This window comes from Eptatretus burgeri, chromosome 1 (assembly GCF_056783735.1).
Source record: "Eptatretus burgeri isolate ZD-2024b chromosome 1, Ebu_testis_v1, whole genome shotgun sequence".
In the NCBI taxonomy this organism is placed as follows: Eukaryota; Metazoa; Chordata; class Myxini; order Myxiniformes; family Myxinidae; genus Eptatretus; species Eptatretus burgeri.
The window spans coordinates 69,098,462-69,123,461 of NC_140961.1; the positions used below are offsets into that span (position 1 = coordinate 69,098,462).

The 25,000-nt window shown below is 45.2% G+C and overlaps 1 protein-coding gene across 4 annotated transcripts in view; it reads right to left on the reverse strand.

Annotated features, from left to right (window-relative positions):
• Window positions 1–25,000, reverse strand: part of ADSL (adenylosuccinate lyase) — a 95,247-nt gene that overhangs the window by 24,148 nt on the left and 46,099 nt on the right. For 2 of the 4 annotated variants that reach the window (XM_085887101.1, XM_085887100.1), the window contains exons 1-2: window positions 24,984–25,000; window positions 11,308–11,511 (exon numbers count right to left, since the gene is read on the reverse strand). The exon at window positions 24,984–25,000 is cut by the window's right edge and continues 91 nt beyond it. In XM_085887101.1, the coding sequence (XP_085743227.1) occupies window positions 11,308–11,472 (165 nt within the window). In that variant the 5' untranslated portion in view covers window positions 11,473–11,511; window positions 24,984–25,000. The remainder of the gene's footprint in view (window positions 1–11,307; window positions 11,512–24,983) is intronic. The other 2 variants (XM_085887103.1, XM_085887102.1) reach the window with 1 other exon arrangement.

Here is a 25,000-nt window from a genome sequence, read left to right on the forward strand (position 1 = left end):
GAGAGAGAGGTCGAGAGAGAGAGAGAGAGAGAGGGCGAGATCGAGAGAGAGAGGTCGAGATCGAGAGAGAGAGGTCGAGATCGAGAGAGAGAGGTCGAGATCGAGAGAGAGAGGTCGAGATCGAGAGAGAGAGGTCGAGATCGAGAGAGAGAGGTCGAGATCGAGAGAGAGAGGTCGAGATCGAGAGAGAGAGGTCGAGATCGAGAGAGAGAGGTCGAGATCGAGAGAGAGAGGTCGAGATCGAGAGAGAGAGGTCGAGATCGAGAGAGAGAGGTCGAGATCGAGGTCGAGATCGAGATCGAGAGAGAGAGGTCGAGATCGAGAGAGAGAGGTCGAGATCGAGAGAGAGAGGTCGAGATCGAGAGAGAGAGGTCGAGATCGAGGTCGAGATCGAGATCGAGATCGAGAGAGAGGTCGAGATCGAGAGAGAGGTCGAGATCGAGAGAGAGGTCGAGATCGAGAGAGAGGTCGAGATCGAGAGAGAGGTCGAGATCGAGAGAGAGGTCGAGATCGAGAGAGAGGTCGAGATCGAGAGAGAGGTCGAGATCGAGAGAGAGGTCGAGATCGAGAGAGAGGTCGAGATCGAGAGAGAGGTCGAGATCGAGAGAGAGGTCGAGATCGAGAGAGAGGTCGAGATCGAGAGAGAGGTCGAGATCGAGAGAGAGGTCGAGATCGAGAGAGAGGTCGAGATCGAGAGAGAGGTCGAGATCGAGAGAGAGGTCGAGAGAGAGAGAGGTCGAGAGAGAGAGAGGTCGAGAGAGAGAGAGGTCGAGAGAGAGAGAGAGGTCGAGAGAGAGAGAGAGGTCGAGAGAGAGAGAGAGGTCGAGAGAGAGAGAGAGAGGTCGAGAGAGAGAGAGAGGTCGAGAGAGAGAGAGAGGTCGAGAGAGAGAGAGAGGGCGAGAGAGAGAGAGAGAGGTCGAGAGAGAGAGAGAGGTCGAGAGAGAGAGAGAGGTCGAGAGAGAGAGAGAGGTCGAGAGAGAGAGAGAGGTCGAGATCGAGAGAGAGAGGTCGAGATCGAGAGAGAGAGGTCGAGATCGAGAGAGAGAGGTCGAGATCGAGAGAGAGGTCGAGATCGAGATCGAGAGAGAGAGGTCGAGATCGAGAGAGAGGTCGAGATCGAGAGAGAGGTCGAGATCGAGAGAGAGAGGTCGAGATCGAGAGAGAGAGGTCGAGATCGAGAGAGAGAGGTCGAGATCGAGAGAGAGAGGTCGAGATCGAGATCGAGAGAGAGAGGTCGAGATCGAGAGAGAGGTCGAGATCGAGAGAGAGGTCGAGATCGAGAGAGAGAGGTCGAGATCGAGAGAGAGAGGTCGAGATCGAGAGAGAGAGGTCGAGATCGAGAGAGAGAGGTCGAGAGAGAGAGAGAGGTCGAGAGAGAGAGAGAGAGGTCGAGAGAGAGAGAGAGGTCGAGAGAGAGAGAGAGGTCGAGAGAGAGAGAGGTCGAGAGAGAGAGAGAGAGAGAGGTGGAGAGAGAGAGAGAGAGAGGTCGAGAGAGAGAGAGAGGTCGAGAGAGAGAGAGAGAGAGGTCGAGAGAGAGAGAGAGGTCGAGAGAGAGAGAGAGAGGTCGAGAGAGAGAGAGAGAGGTCGAGAGAGAGAGAGAGAGAGAGAGAGAGGACGAGAGATCTGGAGAGAGAGAGAGGTCGAGAGAGAGAGAGGTCGAGAGAGAGATCTGGAGAGAGAGGTCGAGAGAGAGATCTGGAGAGAGAGGTCGAGAGAGAGATCTGGAGAGAGAGGTCGAGAGAGAGAGAGAGAGGTCGCGAGAGAGGTCGAGAGAGAGAGAGAGGGGACGAGAGAGAGAGAGAGAGAGGTCGAGAGAGGGAGAGGTCGAGAGAGGGAGAGAGAGGTCGAGAGAGAGAGAGAGAGAGAGAGAGAGAGAGAGAGAGAGGTCGAAAGAGAGGTCGAGAGGTCGAGAGAGAGGTCGAGAGAGAGAGAGAGAGAGGTCGAGAGAGAGAGAGAGAGAGGTCGAGAGAGAGAGAGAGAGAGGCCGAGAGAGAGAGAGAGAGAGGTCGAGAGAGAGAGAGAGAGAGAGGTCGAGAGAGAGAGAGAGAGAGGTCGAGAGAGAGAGAGAGAGAGGTCGAGAGAGAGAGAGAGAGAGGTCGAGAGAGAGAGAGAGAGAGGTCGAGAGAGAGAGAGAGAGAGAGAGGTCGAGAGAGAGAGAGAGAGAGAGGTCGAGAGAGAGAGAGAGAGAGGTCGAGAGAGAGAGAGAGAGAGGTCGAGAGAGAGAGAGAGAGAGAGGTCGAGAGAGAGAGAGAGAGAGAGGTCGAGAGAGAGAGAGAGAGAGAGAGAGGTCGAGAGAGAGAGAGGTCGAGAGAGAGAGAGAGGGCGAGAGAGAGAGAGAGGACGAGAGAGAGAGAGGTCGAGAGAGAGAGAGAGGTCGAGAGAGAGAGAGAGGTCGAGAGAGAGAGAGAGGTCGAGAGAGAGAGAGAGGTCAAGAGAGAGAGAGAGAGGTCGAGAGAGAGAGAGAGAGAGGTCGAGAGAGAGAGAGGTCGAGAGAGAGAGAGAGAGAGAGAGAGAGAGAGGTCGAGAGAGAGAGGTCGAGAGAGAGAGGTCGAGAGAGAGAGAGAGGTCGAGAGAGAGAGAGAGGTCGAGAGAGAGAGAGAGGTCGAGATCGAGAGAGAGAGGTCGAGATCGAGAGAGAGAGGTCGAGATCGAGAGAGAGAGGTCGAGATCGAGAGAGAGAGGTCGAGATCGAGAGAGAGAGGTCGAGATCGAGAGAGAGGTCGAGATCGAGAGAGAGAGGTCGAGATCGAGAGAGAGAGGTCGAGATCGAGAGAGAGAGGTCGAGATCGAGAGAGAGAGGTCGAGATCGAGAGAGAGAGGTCGAGATCGAGAGAGAGAGGTCGAGATCGAGAGAGAGAGGTCGAGATCGAGAGAGAGAGGTCGAGATCGAGAGAGAGAGGTCGAGATCGAGAGAGAGAGGTCGAGAGAGAGAGAGGTCGAGAGAGATCTGGAGAGAGGTCGAGAGAGAGAGAGGTCGAGAGAGATCTGGAGAGAGGTCGAGAGAGAGAGAGGTCGAGAGAGATCTGGAGAGAGGTCGAGAGAGAGAGAGAGAGAGGTCGAGAGAGAGAGAGAGAGAGGTCGAGAGAGAGAGAGAGAGGTCGAGAGAGGTCGAGAGAGAGAGAGAGAGAGGTCGAGAGATCTGGAGAGAGAGAGAGGTCGAGAGATCTGGAGAGAGAGAGAGAGGTCGAGAGAGAGATCTGGAGAGAGAGAGAGAGGTCGAGAGAGAGATCTGGAGAGAGAGAGAGAGGTCGAGAGAGAGAGAGAGAGAGAGGTCGAGAGAGAGAGAGAGAGAGATCTGGAGAGAGAGAGGTCGAGAGAGAGAGAGAGAGGTCGAGAGAGAGAGAGAGGTCGAGAGAGAGAGAGAGAGGTCGAGAGAGAGAGAGAGAGGTCGAGAGAGAGAGAGAGAGGTCGAGAGAGAGAGAGAGAGGTCGAGAGAGAGAGAGAGAGGTCGAGAGAGAGAGAGAGAGGTCGAGAGAGAGAGAGAGAGGTCGAGAGAGAGAGAGAGAGAGGCCGAGAGAGAGAGAGAGAGAGGCCGAGAGAGAGAGAGAGGTCGAGAGAGAGAGAGGTCGAGAGAGAGAGAGGTCGAGAGAGAGAGAGGTCGAGAGAGAGAGAGAGGTCGAGAGAGAGAGAGAGGTCGAGAGAGAGAGAGAGGTCGAGAGAGAGAGAGAGGTCGAGAGAGAGAGAGAGGTCGAGAGAGAGAGAGAGGTCGAGAGAGAGAGAGAGGTCGAGAGAGAGAGAGAGGTCGAGAGAGAGAGAGAGGTCGAGAGAGAGAGAGGTCGAGAGAGAGAGAGAGGTCGAGAGAGAGAGAGAGGTCGAGAGAGAGAGAGAGGTCGAGAGAGAGAGAGAGGTCGAGAGAGAGAGAGAGGTCGAGAGAGAGAGAGAGGTCGAGAGAGAGAGAGAGGTCGAGAGAGAGAGAGAGAGAGAGAGAGAGAGGTCGAGAGAGAGAGAGAGGTCGAGAGAGAGAGAGGTCGAGAGAGAGAGAGGTCGAGAGAGAGGTCGAGAGAGAGGTCGAGAGAGGTCGAGAGAGGTCGAGAGAGGTCGAGAGAGGTCGAGAGAGGTCGAGAGAGGTCGAGAGAGGTCGAGAGAGGTCGAGAGAGGTCGAGAGAGAGAGAGAGATCAGTTAATCAGTTCATCTTTTTTCTTACAGTCCACAGTGATGCCAAACTTGGTCAAAATCCATTCAGTGGTTCACAAGTTATGTTGGTAACGAAAATCTGCTACTTTCAGCGAAAGATCACATGACCTTCAGGTCAGGTCAGGCAATGTATGGGAGCATGCGCCGGAGCAGCGCGTCGCTGCGTCCACTTTTCACCGGTACTCCAGGGGCCTACATCTGGCCATCCCCCAGGCAGATGCCTGGCCCGTCCCCATCACCATGAGGTGCCGATTAAGCTGCTGCAACCACGAGGCACGTGGTCCGCCCATTGGCCTCCTCCACTCATGAGGATCCCTTGCTGAAAGAATCTGGTGAGCAGCATCATTGCCACGAAAACGAGCCACATGTCCATACAGCCATAGCTGATGCTCATGGACTATGCAGGTAACAAATCTCATTTGAGTCTCTTTCAGCAACCATTCGTTGCACAAAAAGTCTGACCAGTGAAAGCCAAGGATTCTCCGAAGAGACCTGGTGTCAAAGGAATTAAGTCTCTGCCTCAGATCCCTGGTTAGAGTACAAATCTCACATCCAAAGAGTAAGACTGGAAGCACCAAGGACCTGAAGACTCGGACTATCGTCCTCCTGCACAGGTACGGACAGCGCCACAACCCATGGTCCAGTAAATCCATGACTCCCCAGGTCTGACCCAGATGCCTATTGACCTCTGGCTCACAGCCAGCAGAGACATGAATATCACTGCCAAGGTAAATGAATCTCTCTGTGACCTCAAAATCCTCACCAAAAGCAGGTACAGGCAAGATGGCAGCATCCAAGATGTTATTGAAAGCCTGGATCTTAGTTTTGACCCAGGAAACCCATAATCCCAGCAGCTCCGACTCCTCAATCAGCACATCGAGCCCCAAAAGGATATGCAGTCTCAGCAAAGATGACTGCATCAACTGTGAAATCAAGGTCAAAGATCTTAACATTCCCAAACGATGCACCGCAGCTTGATCTCTCCAACATCCTCCCAATAATCCAGTCCACACAAGTGCTGAAAAGTGTGGGGGCCAGAACAGACCCCTGACAAACTCCAGTAACAACTGGAAATAAGTCGGAGATGGTATCACATCTCACAACACTCAGTACCAGAGTATAGTTCAGACATCAGATTTGGCAGTTTTGGTGGCACCCCACGAAGAACAAGAATCCTCTATAGAGGGCATCCCGATTCACGGAATGAAACGATTTGCAGAGATCAACATCGGCTGCAAGCAGCCCCTGCAGAAACTCTCGTCTGCTTTCGTTGAAGACCCAAAGGGCAAGGATACTTTCAACCATTGACCTCTTTGGTGTAAAGCCTGACTGCTCTGGGTGCTGATGCCCAAGTCGATGGTGGTAAACCCTCTCAAGAATTATCCGAGCAAAGACCTTGCCCGGCACTGAGAGCAGCGTCACTCTTCAGAAGTTATTGTAGTCCTGGTGATCACCCTTCCCTTCACAGAGGAGTAAGGCTCCTATTCCAGTCAGTTGGGATGATGCCTGTGTTCCAGGCAGAGCACAGAACTGCATGCAATGACACAAGTTCAGCATTTCCACCAGCCATGAGAAGTTCAGCATGGATGCCATAGATCCCAGGAGCTTTGCCCCATTTCTTCAGTCATTATCGCTTGAACCAAACACACAATTTTGATGAAACTTAGCCACAAGCTTCACATCTGATACCTCACGAAGGTGTATTGACCGCATCAAAATCTGCACTCATGGGAGCTCTGAGGGGTGGAGGGGGCGTTTGACTCCCGAAAATAGGTATTTGCTCTCTTCTCCGAAACTACACACACACACACACACACACACAATTTCAATGAAACTTGACCACAACCTTCAACACTCATGATGTACCAAAGTTTGTTCACGGCATTAAAAAACATTAAATTAAATAAGGGTCCAAGGAAGTCTGTGGGGGCTTTGAGTGACTGGTTGCTCCTGATCCAGGTGAGTTTCAGGACGTGCAATCTTATTTTTATGAACTGGCCTAAGTAAAGGCCCTGTCACACCTTGATGATTTAGCCAGCGTATGGCAACGTATCAAAATGTATGTAAAACGCTGGCGCACGCTGAACTACTGTTGTTTTTTTCAGTTTTGGGCGTATAACAACGTGTTGGATGTATGCATAACGTATTAGTAACGTACACAGAACGTTTCGATAACTTATAGATAACTTATACCAAAGAATGCTTCGCGTGTTGTCGGTGTTCACAACTTATGCCCAACGATAGTCTAACTTATGCATAGCGCACGGCAGCGTATCGCCGAGGATCACGTGGCGTAGCCTATTAAAAGGCTGCCGCTTGACGATTCAAATCATAACCACACTAGACATTGAAGTGTCAACATCACTGTCATGCCAAAGAAAACTTCAAAGAAGTCTCCTGGCCGTGGCCGTGGACGCGGACGCAAGGAGGATCCATCATCACCCACACCCTCCCCATCATGCTCACCTACTACTACTGACATGGACCTACTACTACTACTACTGACATGCTCACCTACTACGATTACTGATACTACTACCATGTACATCTACTCACCATGGAGTCTGAAACACTGACGGGTTCCTCCTGTGTGAACCCCATTTTTATATACCAATTCCCCGAAACGCTACCAATACGCCATTATACGGTAGCTGTAAGTTAGAAACACGTTCAGTAAGTTCTGTGGTCGTCCGGAAGAAGTCAAATACGTCTACATACGTCAATATGCGTTTGAGATACGTTACACATAGGTTCAAAGCACGTTACTCATAGGTTAGAAATAAGTTTCGGGTAAGCTAGACATTACCTCGACGTATTTCGACTTATGAGTAACTTACAAGTAACGTGTGTTGATGATCACATAACGTGCCTACAACTTATGGCCAGCGTATGCGGAACGTGTGAGTCATACACCGAGCACGTCGAAAAATTTTGAGCATGCTTAAAATTTGTCGACGAGTTCGGCGTACTACGACGTATGTCAGCGTGCTCTTAACATATACAAAACTTACCCATAACGTATTCGACGTGTGCCAGCGTATTCGCCAAATTTTTCATACGTCGGCATACGCTGGCTAAAACGTCACGGTGTGACAGGGCCTTTAATGCAATCACTGGTTTCCTCAGTTCTGCAGTGATCACTTTGAATTTGTTGCTAACTTGCGGTTGAACATAATTTGTCCTCACGATATTCATTTTTATTCCGTTCGTCTGACTCTCCAAATTTAGATCTTCCATCATGATTTTCAGTTCTTCAGCGATGTTGAAATTCAAAACATTATTGTCGGCAAATCTTACGTGGTTTAATCTCTCTCAATCAGCACATATCTAGGCCGTCTAGCAACCAAGATTGGTGCATATGCTCATGGACCAATCACATCTCCAAAACCGAATGAGATGTACTTCCTCATCAAACACTTGAGGAAAAGCAAACACAAAATGTAATTTTTTTTTTTTTAATGCCTATGTTTGTGTGTTCTTTAGCTGCAAGGCCAGATCAGTTTAATGCAGTGAAAACCTTGGACATGGGCAGTTTCATTCTCTCAATGAGCACTCCTTTGGATGTTATCCCACCCCACCTCTTGTACCTCAAAATTATGTTTAGGGGCCAGTAGTACAGTGTGCAAGTTTATCAGGAATAGAACAGTTGCAAGGAACAACAAATCTGCATGCTCACAGGTAGGCCAGTGGTTGAGTGTTACAGAGCGATTTCTTCCAAACACTTTGAACATTTGAGTATAGGCCTATCAAAATCAATCTGGAAATCTTGAACATACTGTATATATGCTTCGAGATCAAGCATATTGACATGCCACATGGAAATCTTGACCTGAGCTCCAATATGATCACATTGTCATTTCATGATGTATAAATGTTTGTGCCGATTGATGCCAAAATACCAGACATTTATGATAGGATTTAAATTGAATGACAGTCATAAGACCACAATGGTAATCAAGAAGAAACAAATAAATAAAGAAAACAAATTTTTAATTAAGCAACCCATCAGATATTGTCTTTGGGTTTGTTACTCCCTTTATGTGCCTTACAACAAAGCAAATATCACTGATACTACAGGTGCTAATTTATGTGACAAATCCCATGAAAAAGTGAGACAACAACAACAAAAAAAAAGATGACAGTTTTAAATGTAGGGGCCATCCTCTGGAAAATACAGTATATATTTTAAGAATTAACCAAATAGGGGAATAAACAATGAAAATGTTCACATTACATCTCTAATGCAAAACAAATATGACATTACAAACCCTTCAACCCTCCTAGATGTTATCAACCTTTGGCAGAACTGGAGTTATTGGAGCTCCATGGCTGTGCAATATGCCATGAACTGTCATGGACCAATCACACCTCCGAACTGGCTGCCAGGGCTGCGGAACACCTTGTAAATGTTTGCAGATGGGTCCTTCCTTGAAAGGTATCCGTTCATAATGGTGTACAAGACATTCACCTGCAATACCCTGGAGCCCCTCACTGTGAGTTTGGTGCTGCTGCATCTCAACTGGCATGCACGAAGACAATGGAATCCAAGGCCCTGTGCGTGCTTCACATCTTTCAACAAGAAACTGAAATACTGCTGTGGAATTAAATTATAATTTTCTCCCACCAATGACTACCGGTAGCTTATGGCCTTGTTGTCTTAGACCAACTCAAATGTGGTCTTCCCCTCCTCTGCCTCTTCAGCCCTGCAAGGTCATAGGTGTTCACCAAGCAACTGCGCCATCCTTCCCAAATATAATCCACCTGCTCCTATTTATTAATCTCCTTTTTTCTTCAATCTGTAAAGTCTGCTCCATGAATCCACTCGATGTTGCCCTTCCCTTCAGTCCTTTAAAGTGTTGGTCAACTGTGATCTCATGTAGTCTTCCACGTCCAAATACGATCTTTTCTATTCAAACAAATCTTTCCCCTAAATCTCAATCTGCAATCTTTACCTCGGCCACTGAAGGTGGGTGTAGGTTAGGTTTTCTCCCCTGTCTGTCTGTGAACAGGATATTTCAAAAAGTTGTGCACAGATTCGGAAGAAGTTTGGTGGAGAGGTTGGGTATGTGACAAGGAAGAATTGATTCAATTATGGTGAGGATCTGAATCCGGATAAGTTATTTTTAAATTTTTAAAGTAATTCTTCACCATTAAGTGATGTGGCCAAAAAAAAAGATATGTAGCATGATGTCTCAAAACGTTGTGGATGAGTTATGTCAAAACTAGGTGGATGAGTTGGTTAGGTGACAAGGACAAGCCGATTTGATTTTGGTTCAGGTCTGGATCCAGATTAATTGCCTCCGCTCCTCACTCTCTCACCCTCTCTCTGATGTACGGTATGTACCATACTCTTCACAGAGTGTCAGTGCCTCTGAAGCAAGGGTTATACTTTGTGGTTTGCCATTACCTTCCCAGCAGTAGTTGGGGCAGGAACATAGAATTTGGCCATGATGCCGGCGATATCTCGCCGACTCTTCACAAAGGACACGGTGGGGTCGAGAACATCCACCAATTAATGCTGGCAGACGGGACGCCCGCTTAACGTTGATCTGCAGGACGGAACGCACATAGATGAATCATCCTGCCTATGAATGTTTATAACCAGGTTGGGACGACAGTTTATAACCAGGTTGGGATTCAAACCCAGGCTAGAGAGCTTCGTACCTTTAAGACACCCTGCCAGCCCTATTCATCTGTGTTCCTTGTGCACCTGTTCTTCTCTGCTCTATTATATGTGGGTTGGCCTCTCTATCCCTCTGGCATCTAGGTTTTCCATAAGCCTCAACCAAGATGTATACATGGCATTTAACTGCAATGACTACGACCAGCAATGCAATTCATTGCTTTTTGTTTGTGTAAGCAATTAATGCCCTGCGACAAATTACACCCAAACTAGCTGTTTGTCTGTCTCTGTGTGCGTCACCATTTTTCTGAGAGATGGCTGAACGGATCTTCGTCAGGCTTTCAGGGGTTCATTAGTGAATGCTGGGAAGTGCTTTTGGCAAAAAACTTTTTTTGAAAAATTTGAAAGAAAAAGTTTGATGTTCTTTTTTAATCACTCCATCATGCCTAAGTCTTTGTAGCTATGTGAAAGGGAATATTAAATGATTCCCGACCCACTTCCTTCGTGGGTGTAGAGAAGTGTTTTAGGCACCCACAAAAAAAAAAACTAGAACAAAAAAAAACAAATGGATTTCTTCAAAATGTCAACAGGGTTAGAATGTCACCGGGCAATGTCGGGTACTCCTGAACGTAATATGTATATATATATATATATATATATATATATATATATATATATATATATATATATATATATATATATATATATATATATATATTGGCTTGTGTGTTTTTGATTTGTATGCACTCCTAAACTGCTGGATGGAATGAGATGAAATGTGGTGGTTGTACTTGTGGTGTGCCTGGGAAGGTTTTAGGGGTTATACTTTTATTTTTAACATTCCCGGGGATTTAGGAGGGGATGAAGATGCACATGCTCTATATAAATGTATCTATATCATGTAGTTGTAATGAACTCTCCCGGTAGGAGAGTTTATTACAAGTCCCAACGGTTTATAAGAGTATAATAGCATCTGTATGAAAACCTACTTGGCCAATTTACATACGTGCTCTGTATTTTACGCACTTCTAAACTGCTGGATGAAATAAGTTGAAAAGTTGTGGTTTTACTCTGGGTGTACATGGGAACGTTCTACTAAGTTAAGATGGCCACTTCAAACATCGGATTATACTTTTATGTTAAAGTTTGGAATTATCATAAGAATTTGGTGAATCATCATACCGGCTAATGCACTCCTGCACCACTGGACAGAATAACTTGAAAACTTGACGCTATTGCGAAAAAAAAAATCAATCAAACTCCTGGAAATTGTACAATACAAAAGAAACCCCCCCTCTCTCCCTCCCCTTGCCATTGCCATTCCAATACAGAGCGGGTGTTTCCAGTAGACTATATAATCATCAATTCTGACAAATACTGTAATTTAGCACAAAGCATGAAACTTTTGAAATTCCCTCACTCACTGTACAGAAGCTACAGGATGTTCCAAACCCAAAACAGCAGAAAATGTACACACTCGATGAGCAAGAAAAAGCAAAAATAGAAAAGAAAAATAAGGAAAAAGAAAAGTACTCATTATTAAACTCACTGTGTTATCCCCCACATAGCAGGACGTAGCCCCAAGGTGGATGATAGGTGCCGCTTTCGGACAACATATGGCAAAGCAATGCACGTGGGCCATGACATCATGCCTTCGTCGTTTCTCCTCCTGTGATGCCAACTCAAAGTCTATGTTTTCCAAGTTCTTCTCCATTTCCTCCAGCTGTTCATCACTGATGTCCAGACCAAGAGCCTGTGCCACATGATCATGTGCAAATATACCAGAATCAGCAATGGCAATTCAAGAAACAACTTTTTGCTCCCTCAACCTTTAACAACTCAACATAGTACAACAGGTAGAACTTTTAATTATATGGAATGCCAGTAATAGTTTTTCCTCCCGACCCACCCCCTCTCTCCAGAGTACAACGTCCAATCATCTATACCTTTGATATCCCACTTATACCCAACTATCCTCTTTGATACAATAACCATCTGTCAAAATAAACTTTAACACCACTTTTCTTCAGAAGAGAGCTTTTAAGCCATGTGTGGCATTCAAAAAGTTCTACAAACGAGATACTCATTATGCTCTAAGACATGCCAAGTTTTTTTTTTGTGTAAATCAACAAGTTAATGAATTACTTCGTACGCAGCCTATGGATGCTGGTTGCATCATTGCCGGGAACATGGCTGTGCCGCTGATGCAGTGTCCATTCCCAGTAGGCTGGTACTCATTTTGCCAACTTCAGAAAGATGACTGACGGAGTCAACCCACCTGGTATGATGTAACGGCACGACAAGAGCTCAAACTCAAGACCCTAAGATCTTAAGGCAGTCACGTTAACCGTTAAGCCAACATCACCATGGCCACCACAAAATGAACATTACAAAATAAACAATGCATGAGACAATCATACTCTCAACATTAGGGTTCTAGGAACAGGAGGAAGGCAGAGCAGATGATGATCTTACTATCCCTTGTCCAAGATTGCTTTTTAAATCAGTTTGTAGAAAAGCTCACGAAGGGGAAGGCAGTGTTCGAATTCTTTTTGAGGACAAATCCCAACATGGCGCAGAAGGTGGTGGTGGGATAACATCCAGGGACAAATGACTACAGTGTAGTGAGCGTAACTCTATTGTTGAGATGTGAAGTTTGGGATAGTGGTGCAAAGCTGTTGGATTTTCGGAGGGCAAACTTTGAGGATACGAGAAGTGACTTTGCAGCATTAAATTTGGTAAAGTTAATGAGTGGGTGGTCTGTATCAGAGGAATTGGCAACCTTCAAGGAGCAAATGTGTCATGTGCAGAGTAGGTATATTCCAGTGAGGTGTAAAGATACAGGTAGAAAGAGACTAGGGTAGTTGAGCAGGGAGGTACAGAGGAATTTATTCAAGACAAAAAAAAAAGAGTTCGACTCTCATCAGTATAGGAAGAAAGAGAAAAATGAAAAAAAAATAACGCGCAGGCCAGAGGGAATATGAAAAGGACATAGCCAAGAATATTATTAAACATAACAAGACATTCATTCTTTGAGCATATAAGGGGTAAGGAAAGATTTAAGGGTAGTGAGGACCCATTGAGGAAGAATACAGGAGAATTGGTGGATGATGAGGGTGAGATGGCAGGTTTATTAAATACGTTTTTTTTGCTTCCACATTTACACGGGAACAGTCAGGGGAACTTCAAATAGTGGAGGGTATCTATCTCTGGGCTGAGCAATGGCTTTTGGCAGAGATCCAAGTCGGAGTAGATGAAGTGAAGAAGCAGCTAGAAAAATGAAGAGATGATAAAGCTCCAGGGCAGGATAATATGCATCCAAGAGTGTTGCGGAAGGTAGCAGAGCAGATAAGTGTGTTATTAGCGGATATATTTAACAGCTTGTTGGAGTCAGGACGGGTACGGGAGGATTGAGAACAGCAAATGTAACACCATTGTACAAGAAAGTTCCATAATTATTCTCTGGAACCTATCGACCTATTAGCTTTATTTCAGTGTGAGAAAGGTGTTGGAGATGTTAATTAAGGAATGGAGAGGGAAACATTTGAATAAATGCAAATGAAGGGGAGTCAGCATGGATTTACCAAATTGAGATCATGTTTAACAAATTTATTGGAGTTCTACGAAGTCGTTTCTGATTGGATGGATGAGGAAAGTGCAGTGGATGTAGTCTATCTTGACTTTCAGAAGTGCACATACCTCCAAGTCAAAGCCATCCTCCTGGCTTATTCTCATGCAGCAATTGCTAAAGGCCAGGTCACACCTTGACGTTTTAGCCAGCGATGGCAACGTATTAAAAAGTACGTAAAACGCTGGCTGACGTTGAACTTTTAATGTTTTTTTTTATAAGATTCGGACGTATTCATAACGAGTTGGTCGTATGCATAACATATTAGTAATGGACACAGAACGTTTCGTTGTGTTATAGATAACTTATACCAACGAATGCTGAACCTGTTGTCGGCCTACACAACTGATGCCCAACGATAGTCTAACTTCGGCAGAGCGCGTTGCACGCATCGCCGACGATGTCGTGACGTAGCCTATTAAAAGGCTGACGCACAACGATTCGAATCATAACTGCCGTAGAAATGGAAGAGTCAACATCGCGGTCACACCTTGGCAATCTTGCCAGCGTATGCCGACCTAAGAAAAATGTGTCTAAAACGTTGGGGCACGTCAAATACGGCATGAGTAAGTTTGGTATACGTGAGTAGAACGCTAAAGCATGCTATCATACGTCGTAGTAAGTAGAGTACGTCAAGAAATTTTAAACATGTTCAAAATTTTACGACGTACTCGGCGTATGACACACGTTCCGCATGCGATGGGGATAGGTTGTACACACGATATGTGGACGCTTACACACGTCCACAAAGGCTACTTATAAACAACTCATAAGTCGAAACACGTCGCGGTAATGTCTTTTTTACGCGAAACTTATTTCTAACTTATGTTTGACGTGCTTTGAACCAATTCTTTACGTAGTCCCAACACACATCGACGTATGTAGACGTATTCCAATGACGTCTTCCGGTCGACAAAAAAAAAAAAATGAACGTGTTTCTAGGTTACAACTGCCAAATAAAGACGTGTTCCCAGCGGTTTTGGGAATTGGTATATAAAAATGCTGCTCATAAAAGGGGAACCCAACACTGTTTTCGAGTCCTTTTTGAGTCGATGTCCATGTCAGCAGTAACAGTATCAGTATCAGTATTAGTATTAGTTTGTTCATGTTGGCAGTAGTAGGTGAGTGTGAGGGGGAGGGTGTGGGTTATGATGGATCCTCCTTGCGTCCGCGTGTCCACGGGTCGGTTCATAGTCTGCCACTCAACGATTTAAATGGCTGCATCTCCACTATTGAAAGTAGACGCTTGCGCTCAACAATTGGATTTTTTTTACACTCAATGACTTTTAAACGGTACCACTCAGCTATTTTCATTGTTTACAATGAACGATTTAAATTGCTGTCACTCGCCTTTGTTTTTTGACGCTGGGGTTTGGAAATTTGAAGCGTTTCTTCTGAACGTGTTAAAACGCTCAAACTCGACTATTTTAAATAGACGCTGCCGATGGACAATTGGAATCATAGCCAAGCTATACATCGAAGTGTGAACATCCTCGTCATGCCGAAGAAAAGTTTGAAGAATGCTGCAAATAAGTGTCCTGGCCGTGGCCGTGGACGCTGACGCAAGGACGATCCATTATACCGACGTCTTTCAGCCTATGAGTAACTTAAAAGTAACGTCTGTCGATGTGTGGCAACGATCGCGTAACGTGCCAACAACACGTTAATCATAGGTTAGAAATAAGTTTCAGGTACGCTAAACATTACCTCGACGTGTCTCAACTTATGATTAACTTACAAGAAGCATGTGTTGACGTCTGTCAACGATCGCAGACCGTGCATACAACTTGTGGCCAGCGTAGCGGAACGTGCGAGTCATACGCCGGCATACGTCGTGAAATTTAAAGCATGAAAAAATTTGAGGACAACCGAAAAGTACAACGTTTAAAGCCAACGTACAACGACGTATGGCAGTGTTTTTCAACGTGCTCTCAATGTTATCAAAACTTACCCATAACGTATTCAACGTGTGCCAGCGTTTTAGAAAAAAAAAATCAAAAATCGGCATACGTTGGCTAAAACGTCAAGGTGTGACCGGGCCTTAAGGTAAACAAACTTTGCAGGAATACAGCAGCAGGGTTTAACACATGATCTCCAGCCTGCAATTCTTGATTTTAGGAGGACACTTGTTTTTTTTCATGATTTTTCACCATTCACGTTTCTTCTGCTCCATTGTTTTTCCACAGATAACTTTATAACAACTTTTGAATTACAAAGCACATGTTTTGAAGTTGCAGTCAATAAGAATATACTTCAAACTGAAAAGCTCGACACACTTGAGCGGAAGTGTAAAAGCAAAGTGCACATATAAATCTACGCACATAGTTACAAGTTTTGCACGACCTCGTAGCAACTACAAAACAACTTGAGAACCAGAAAGAATCTCAACAATGCAATGTACTGAAACTAAACTTGATGAAAACGACAGCTAAAAATAAAAAATAATAATGTAAAACTAGCATAACCCGCGCTCTACGCGACATGTTGGGTGGGTGTGTTTGAGAAAGGAACTGATGCAGAGTATCAGTAGTAATTTTACTTTAATGCAGTAAGTGGAATACGATTTCACTGTTTCAGAACCATTTTATTTACTTTTTTTGTACCATGCACCTCATATATGGTCTTTGAGATAATGTAAGCCGAACATCACGTTACTCGAGCGCAGAACAAAGTCTAAGATAGCGCGACACGCAGGCCCGTCGCTGGGGGGGGGGGCATTTGGGAGCAATGCCCCCCATGGCGCATCTGGTGCCCCCCCCACTTGTACGCCACCCATTTATGCCCTGTTACACCCTGTGAACAACTTAGTGTTTAAGGATGAGCGCCCACTGTGAACTTGCTGTTTAAGAGTTCACCTGTGTGAACTAAAACCCTTATTCCAGATGTTCAACATGGTGAATAATAAGGCCTTCTTGGATTAACTGTTCTTTAATAATATCCTTCTTTGAATAACAGTCAAGAGACTAGAGGGGGAGCACTCGGGAGAGTGCAAAACCTCCGCCGCCAACACTGCTGGGTCGCTCAAGTGAACCTTTTATCTTATTCATTAAATATGATGTCAACAGTGCTGAGAGTTATAGTTCTTTTCTCCAACATTTTTTTTTGGGCGGGGGGGGGGGGGGGGGGGGTTGAAATCACTTAAAACATGTAAAAATGCAAAAAACAAATGCAAAAAAAATTCGAAATTTTGTTGAAAAAAAAAGTTGCAAAAAAATTTTTTCTCTAAAATTTTTTTTTGGGGGGGAGGGGTTGGAAATCACTTAAAACATGTAGAAATGCAAAAAAAATAAGTTTTTTCCTTTTTTGGGGGGTAACAATTTTTTTTGGGGGGTTGGAAATCACTTAAAACATGTAAAAATGCAAAAAAAAAAATATTTTTTTTCTCAAACAATTTTTTTTGGGGGGAGTTGGAAATCACTTAAAATATGTAGAAATGCAGAAAAAAAACATTTTTCTCGAACAATTTTTTGGGGGGGAGGTTTGGAAAATCACTTAAAACATGAAGAAATGCAAAAAAAGATTTTTTTCTCTATTTTTGGGGGGAGGGGTAACAATTTTTGGGGGGTTGGAAATCACTTAATACATGTAGAAATGCAAAAAAAAAATTTCTAACAATTTTTGGGGGGGGGGGGTAAAAAAATTGGGGAGGGGGGTTGGAAATCACTGAAAACATGTAGAAATGCAAAAAAAAAAAAAATTTCTCTAACAAATTTATTTTTTTTTTGGGTTGGAAATCACTTAAAACATGTAGAAATGCTAAAACAAAAATTCAAATATTTTTTCAAAATGGCCGCCATAGCGGCCATATTGGACTTTGGACCAAGTCCAAAATTTAATGGCATGATCCTTGGACCATACCTAACCCCCCACCAAGTTTCGGCAAAATCCGTCGAGGAGTTTTTCCGTAATACTGTTCACAAACAAACAAACAAACAAATAAACCAATGTCACCCGCAGGGTGAACCGTATCTTGCCAAAAGGTGACCACGTGTGACTTCTTTAAGGTCACACTGAGGTGAACAGAGCTGCTATCCACCAGGAGCGACTCCTTGAGGAATATCTACCTACGAGAGATTCCGATGAGAATCGTTCTACAGAGTAACCATGAAAAATATGCTTTTGCCTCATAACGTCACCAAATGACGTCATAATGTCTCAAGCTTGACATATCTAGAAAGCACTCATCGAGGTGTTCAATTTGAGGTACTACACAATATGGTTCCTAAAACTTGAAAATTTGACCTTGGGGTCAAATATGTTTGACCTGAGGCGCTAACCATGAAGGTCAAGGCCAATCGCCACCAAAAATTAATCAGCTGAGCGCCAGACCATGAACTATATTCCCATGAAGTTTGAAGACGATCCGATCAAAATTACTAAAAAAATAAGGGTTTTGTCGACTCCCCTGATTTGCGACAAAGTGACCTTGACCTTTGACCTTTGACCTTGACCTTCAAAATTTTATGCGCTGAAAGGGACCTCTATTGGCCTCTGATATGCAAAGTTACAAAAATTTCCAATGATAACTGTGCTCTGCAGAGTGATTTATACGTGATTACAGACCAAAAAAAACAAAAAAAAACATGAAGGTCAAGGCCAATCGCCACCAAAAATTAATCAGCTGAGCGCCAGACCATGAACTATTTTCCCATGAAGTTTGAAGACGATCCGATCAAAATTACTCAAAAAATAAGGGTTTCGTTGACTCCCCTGATTTGCGCCAAAGTGGCCTTGACCTTTGACCTTGACCTTCAAAATTTTGTGCATTGAAAGGGACCTCTATAGGCCTCTGATATGCGAAGTTACAAACATTTCCGATGATAACTGTGCTCTGCAGAATTTTTTATACGTGATTACAGACAAAGAAACAAACAAAAAAAAACATACAAGCTGACTAACATATCTTGCAAAAACTTCGTTTTGGCAAGATAACAAACAAACAAACAAACAGAAAGGGGTGAAAACAGTAACCTCCATCCATCTTCGAAGATGGCGGAGGTTAATAAGTGTGCGCTTCCCAGCGCATCCCCAAAAGCAATTGGCAAGACAATACAGTCCAAGACCACAAGATAAAAACGCAAGCACCAACGCCAGCAGCCAAGACCTCGTGTCGAATGTCAATGTTGTGGGTGGTTATATATATATATATATCTATATATATATATATATATATATATATATATATATATATATATCTATATATATATATATATTGTTGTGGTTACCAAATTCGCAAACCACCATTCAGGTCCCTTAGGTGAGGTATCTCGGTAAGTGCATGTGTAGTTAGGCCCAAACCCGTTGTCTAGTGGGAATACATGTCATTTATGCGAGCTGCGACTCTTCAGGATAGCCGTTTTTCTTTTACTATCTTTATTTTGGACCAACCGCCATGATTACCACCACAACCACAACATCAACCAACAACCACAACCACCGCTTCACCACAACCGCCACGACCTTCACGTCACACCTCGCAACCGTAGCATCGCCACCGTTCTTGCCCCGCTGTGGGTACCGGTGTTGGACTCGTGCAGGGCGCACGTTGAACAGCGTGTACAAAATCACGGATTTTGTGCTTCAAAAACGGATCAAAAACGACACACGCCCACTTTTTGCCGTCCAATCGGTGAGCGAGGGGCGATTTGGCCCCGCCTCCAGAACGATCGATATATGCAAATTTGTGGATCAAAAAGCCTTCACGCCCACTTTTTCTCGGGCCAATGGGGAGCGAGGTGAAAGGTCAAAGGGAGGGGGTCAAAGGCGAAGCTACGGGGGGATAAAAGGACGGTGTTCGTCAGTCAGAAAAGGAGAAGAGAGACCAACGAGTGTGGAAGTCTGGAGCCCGAAGCCTGCAGTAGCTGGAGAAGCTGAAGAGAGTCGAACGAGGAGAGCCCAAAGAAGAGTCCAGGGTGGAGAGTCCAGAGGCGGAGAGGCGGCAGCGGCGAAGGCAGACGAGGGGGGTGCTCGCGTCGGTGCCAGGAGCTGCACGCCCGAGGGAGGCCGGCAGCGCGTCCTGGCCGAGGTGGAGACGCTCGTCGCACATAATAAAGATCCTCTATACCCCGAGCATCAACAACCCCCTCCTGTTTCCCCCCCGCGCTGAGATAGTGCGACCAAGGGGGCCCCTTTTCCCACCCCCTGCCAGGCACTGTCCGCGAGGCCCGCGGAGTGAGGCGCCATCGCCGCCCCGCGTCTCATCACCAGACGGGTAGGCGCGACCCGGTCTCGGCCTCAGGCCCGCTCATTCTTGGGGGTATTTCTTTTCCTTGGTTTTGGGTATGTGTTGTCGGCGCCGTCTGTGAAGTAGAATTGTATAAGTGTTGCCGTGTGCTCGGTAGTAGGTATTAGCTCTGCACTGTGTTTTCACTTTTATATTTGCTTTTTGTGTAAATGGAATTGTGTTTTCTTTTTTTTGTGTGCTTTTGGTGGAATTGAATTTGTGTGCTTCCCGTGTGTCGCGAATAAATGTGCTTTGTGTCGAACTGTTTCCCGCTTCGCTTCGTCATTTCCTTCATTGAATCCTCATCTTGCTTCACGTAAAGGGTTGGTAGTGGGCTGAATACGCCCGAGAATTAATCGAACCGTCGAGGTCGACGATAACACCGCTCGGTTATTCTGATAGTACGGAACGGGTCGCTTAAGTGGCCCGTGTCCGAAGTCGACCTGCGGCGAGGTGCGATCGCCCGGTCTACCCTCCGCGTGGGTACTTAGGTAGGTCGAATTTGGCGAGCAACCCTATCCCACGCGGGGGCTGATTGGCTCGATCGCGGTGAGACCGAAAGGTCCACCCGTGACTGGTTCCCGGCGTTAGTCCGAGAGGGTCACGACTGGATTGTCCGTCCGGTGGGCGACGTGCCGCGATTCGAGTTACGTGGCCGTCAGCACGCCGGCGGGCGCGAAATCCGCAACAATATATATATATATATATATATATATATATATATATATATATATATATATATATATATATATATATATATATATATATATATATATATATATATATATATATATATATCATGGATCATTTAGTTTTAAAGAATAGCCAATCAGCGTATTCGATATGGAGACCCTATTGAGCAGGTTACCTGATTGGTTGTAAGTTAGGTCTAAATGTAATATAGTCATAATATGATAATATGATTAAGGAAAAGACATAAATTTACATTATTAAATATGAAGTGCACGTGCACCACGTGACCTTCACAACCCGTCAACCCTCCATCTTACAAAAGTAATTTTATAATAAAAATTAAAAATATGTGTTTGCAATTGTGCTTACATTTGAAATTATGCAGATAAAACCTGTTTTTGATGAATGCATCATTTAATAAATATAACCGTCAACCGTGAAATCTCGCGAGTCGCGAGATTAGTGACGCGATTCACGAGGGACGAATCACAGAGCACGAGCTTGCAGCAGGAGAAAAAGACGTGGATGATGGATATACGAAAATGGCTCAGAAAAGGAAAAAATGCAACCGACGAAAATAAAGATGATGAAAGACATGTTGTGGGAGGAGTTGGAGGAGGAGGAGGAAAAGACAATCATACCGACAGAAGCTGGCCAACCTGGCCAAGCCAGCAACGTCAGCCCTGCGGCTGGAGCCCCAGCGCAGGCAGCCGAGTTGCCACGCGGTGGCCTCGGGATCGGGTGTGTCTGTCAAGCCGCTTCCCAATCATCTTGGAAGTGAGAGACCGAATCGAGTTGTTCTACAGCGGTACCCTGGCCATCTGTTGCAGAACAAGAGTCGCTCGTTTGTGTCCTCGTGGTATCAGACTAATGAATGGCTGGAATACAGTGTGCAGACAGATGCAGCATTCTGCTATCCATGTAGGAAGTTTACCACCGCACGCGGCCCAGTGGACTCTACTTTCACAGTGCGAGGCTACCGGAATTGGAAACATGCCATTGAGAAAGGCAGGGGGTTTCACAAACACGCAACTTCAAAGGAACATTTAACTTGTGTTTTGAGGTGGAAGGAGAATGAGAGGCGCATCGATTATGGTGAGGAGATTTCCACACTCCTTAATGCTGACCAGCTAAATAGAAACCGGTACTATGTGTCTGCTCTTATAGATGTTGTGGGATTTCTCGCCTAAAATCAGATACCTTTTAGAGGGAGCCTTGATAATTTTGAGGATATGTCAGACGGGCACAGTGGGCTCTTCCTCTCGCTTTTAAACTACACACTCAAAAAAGACACCGAGCTCGCCGAAATAATAAAGCATATCCCACGAAACGCAAGCTATACTAGTCCATAAATGCAGAATGAACTGATCTGCACATTGAGTAATGTTGTGACGGATGCCATCGTGGAAGAAGTTGGCACATCGTGGTTTACCATCAAGGTGGATGGGACGAGGGACCCCACTGAATGTAAGAACATATCAATCATCATTCACTTTGTATCGGAATCAAATGAAGCAACAGAGCGTCTACTCACAATAGCTACAGCCGACGCTGGAGATGCAAAAACATTGACAGACCTAATAATTGCAGAGCTGACAAAAACAGGACTTGACACGTCAAAAATATTAAGTCAGGTGTACGACGGGGCTTCGGTAATGGCTGGGAAGCACGGTGGGGTGCAAAAGTTGTTGCAAGAGATATTGGAAAGAGAAATCCCCTATGTGCACTGCTTAAATCACCAACTCCATCTGGTAGTTATCCACGCACTGGCAGCAGAGAAAGCTGTCACTGATTTCCTCGAGGTTTGTTGTTGCCTGTACAAATTCTTCAGAAAGCCCACTGTTGCTGCACAGTATAAAGGTGAGCGGTTAAAACGACTTCTTGATCAAAGGTGGACGGGACATTTAGCCACCGTGTCTGTGATCATAGGATCTTTTAAGGATATCACATCCTTACTGTCGGAGATTGATGCAGAGCGCGCCTACGGTGCAGAGATGAGGATGGAGGCGATTGGGCTTTTGCGGGAAGTCTCTGGCCCTGCCTTCATGTTCATTGCTATCTTTGTACAAAAACTGCTGATGTTGTTAGATGGCCCTAACAGACTCTTGCAGGCAGAGGACATGGACTTGCTAACGGGGTTGGAACTGGTGGCGAGTGCTACAGAGTGCGTGAAGAAACTCCGCTCTGAGCATGCGTTCACTGATCTGTGGAACAAGGCCAACAATGCTCACACTTCTACACCTGCACCACCAAAACGGAGACGCACAATGCATAAGAACTTGGAACAGTTTGTAGTTTTGGAAACTACAGGACAAAACAACGACAATGACAAGACGGAACTGCAGAGGGTTTTTTTACAGCGCAATTGACACTGTGCTTGGCAAGATCGCTCAGCGCTTCAGTGAGCGCAACACGCAACTCGCCCGTTCACTCGCTGCCTTGAATCCTGAAAATGGCACGTTTTTGGATCCCCACTTGCTCCAGCACAACATGACATTAACAAAGTCAACCATCAGTGAAACAGTGTGTGGTTGCAAAGCAGTTTATTCACTCACAGACAGAAAAACAGCCAAATGAGAGATGGACAACACAAAAACTCCTCTCAACATACCACAAAACGCTGAAGCCATGCCAAGTGTAGTGACTGCTATGAGAGTTGGACTAACATTTGGTGCGTCCACTGCCATGTGTGAAAAGTCATTCTCAACATTGAGGAATGTCTTCACTGACCATCGACGGTCCATGCGCCATGCACGCAAGGCACAACTGGTACGGCTGGCCTTCGAGAGAGACCTCACACGTAAATGCCTGAATGAATGGAAGGAGAAGGTCCTCACAAGATTCCACACCGAGACACGTCGCTTGCAGCTCTTCTGACAGCGAGTACAGTGGTATAAAAACTATACGAGTTCAGATTGTGTGTGTGACTGCTGGTGATGCGTGTGTGGTTGTGGTTGCAGTGTGGTTGTGGTCAGCACCTGACGTGGTCAGCTGCTTTGTACTTCTGATGTTTAAGTTAAATGTTGTGTTTGGTGCTTTGCATATCCCATATCTAGTGCTTTGTGCATAACCTTACCTCTGTGTAATTGACTGCTTTGAATGCGGACCTTGTGGTATCTTCAGGCTGGTTGTATTTGCTGTTGATAGTTTAACGTGATGATCGCAGGTCATAGCCTCCTGTATCTTATTTCAAAGTGCACTGATTCTGGTGCGAACCTCCCCCGTTTAGTCAATGTATCTCTGGTATATTAATTTTCTAATGCCAATTCTTCACAACACCTTGTATAAGTGCACCTGAATTGGTGCCAATTGTCTAATCATTGAATATTTGCATTGTGAATGTGCCAGCTTGTTGCAGCTCTCCTGCATTTGAATAATTTTAGGCCAAAAAACATCGGAACATATTAAATCTAGCTGAGATCAATTTGGTTCGTATGCGACTGCAACCTCAGTATAGATGTGTCAATGCTGCATGAATACAATAGTATACCGGGTTATCAAAAATATTAAATATAATTGTTCCCCCCCCCATCCAGTTCATATGCCCCCCTTAATACTGAGCCCTGGCTACGGGCCTGGCGACACGAAACCACAAGCTTGGAAATAATATATAAGATGTATGAATTAGTCTTCTCCAAAATCGCATAAGGGTTTGTTGAAAATTTGATGAGAAAAGCCGAAATGGTAACAAAACAAACAAACAAAAAACAGTAATGGCTTGGACAGACACACTGAAGCTCAAATCTATACTAATAAGTGTGTGTGTGTGTGTGTGTGTGTTTGTGTGTGTGTGTGTGGTCATTAGGCAAAATATATTGTCTTTGCTAACCCGACCCTCCTCAACCTCACTTTTCTCTCCCCCCCCCCTCTCTCTCTCTGTCTGTCTGTGTCTGTCCCCTCATTGCTCCCCCCACCCAATCAAATGCAGCACTCTCCTCCCACACCTCTGTCTGTCTCTCGCACACACCCTTCCTCGCACCCATCCCTCACACAGTGTTTCGCAATATTTGGTGACGCGTCACTCTCCCCACCTCCCACCCCTCCGCCTTTTCTCAATTCCACCAAGCTTCAACTCCCTCCTCTCCCCTCTTTCTCCCCTCACCTTTAATATCACCAACAGCAAAGCGACAGTTTGTATTTGCTCGTGGTAAATACAGAAACACGGAAGCCATTACAAAACCTGGCCGTCTCATGCTGCGCAGAGGCGGACGGGCGAAAAAGGCCGATATGTACCTACTGTGAATTTGCCATTTTGACCCATATATTAATTAGTCCTCTCCATATTCTCTCAATAAGGGTTTGTTCAAAATTGATGAAACCTAAAATGGTAAAAGTTATGCCCTGGATGGACACACACACACACACACACACACACACACACACACACACACACACACACACACACACACACACACACACACACACACACACACACACACACACACACACACACACACACACACACGACGGGCTAAACATCAATGTCTTCAACGTGCCTGCAAACGAGCCAATCTGGGTTGTCTGGAGAAGCCACATCGGATTAAATAACCCGCAGAACATCCGCCAAATACTCATCACACAAATAACTACAAAGTCAAATTAGAACACCTCTTCAGCAATGAGCTTCAATTATTATTTCTATTAGAATATAAGACCCGTCGCTTCGTTGACAAAAAAATACCAATCTTCGTTGTGATG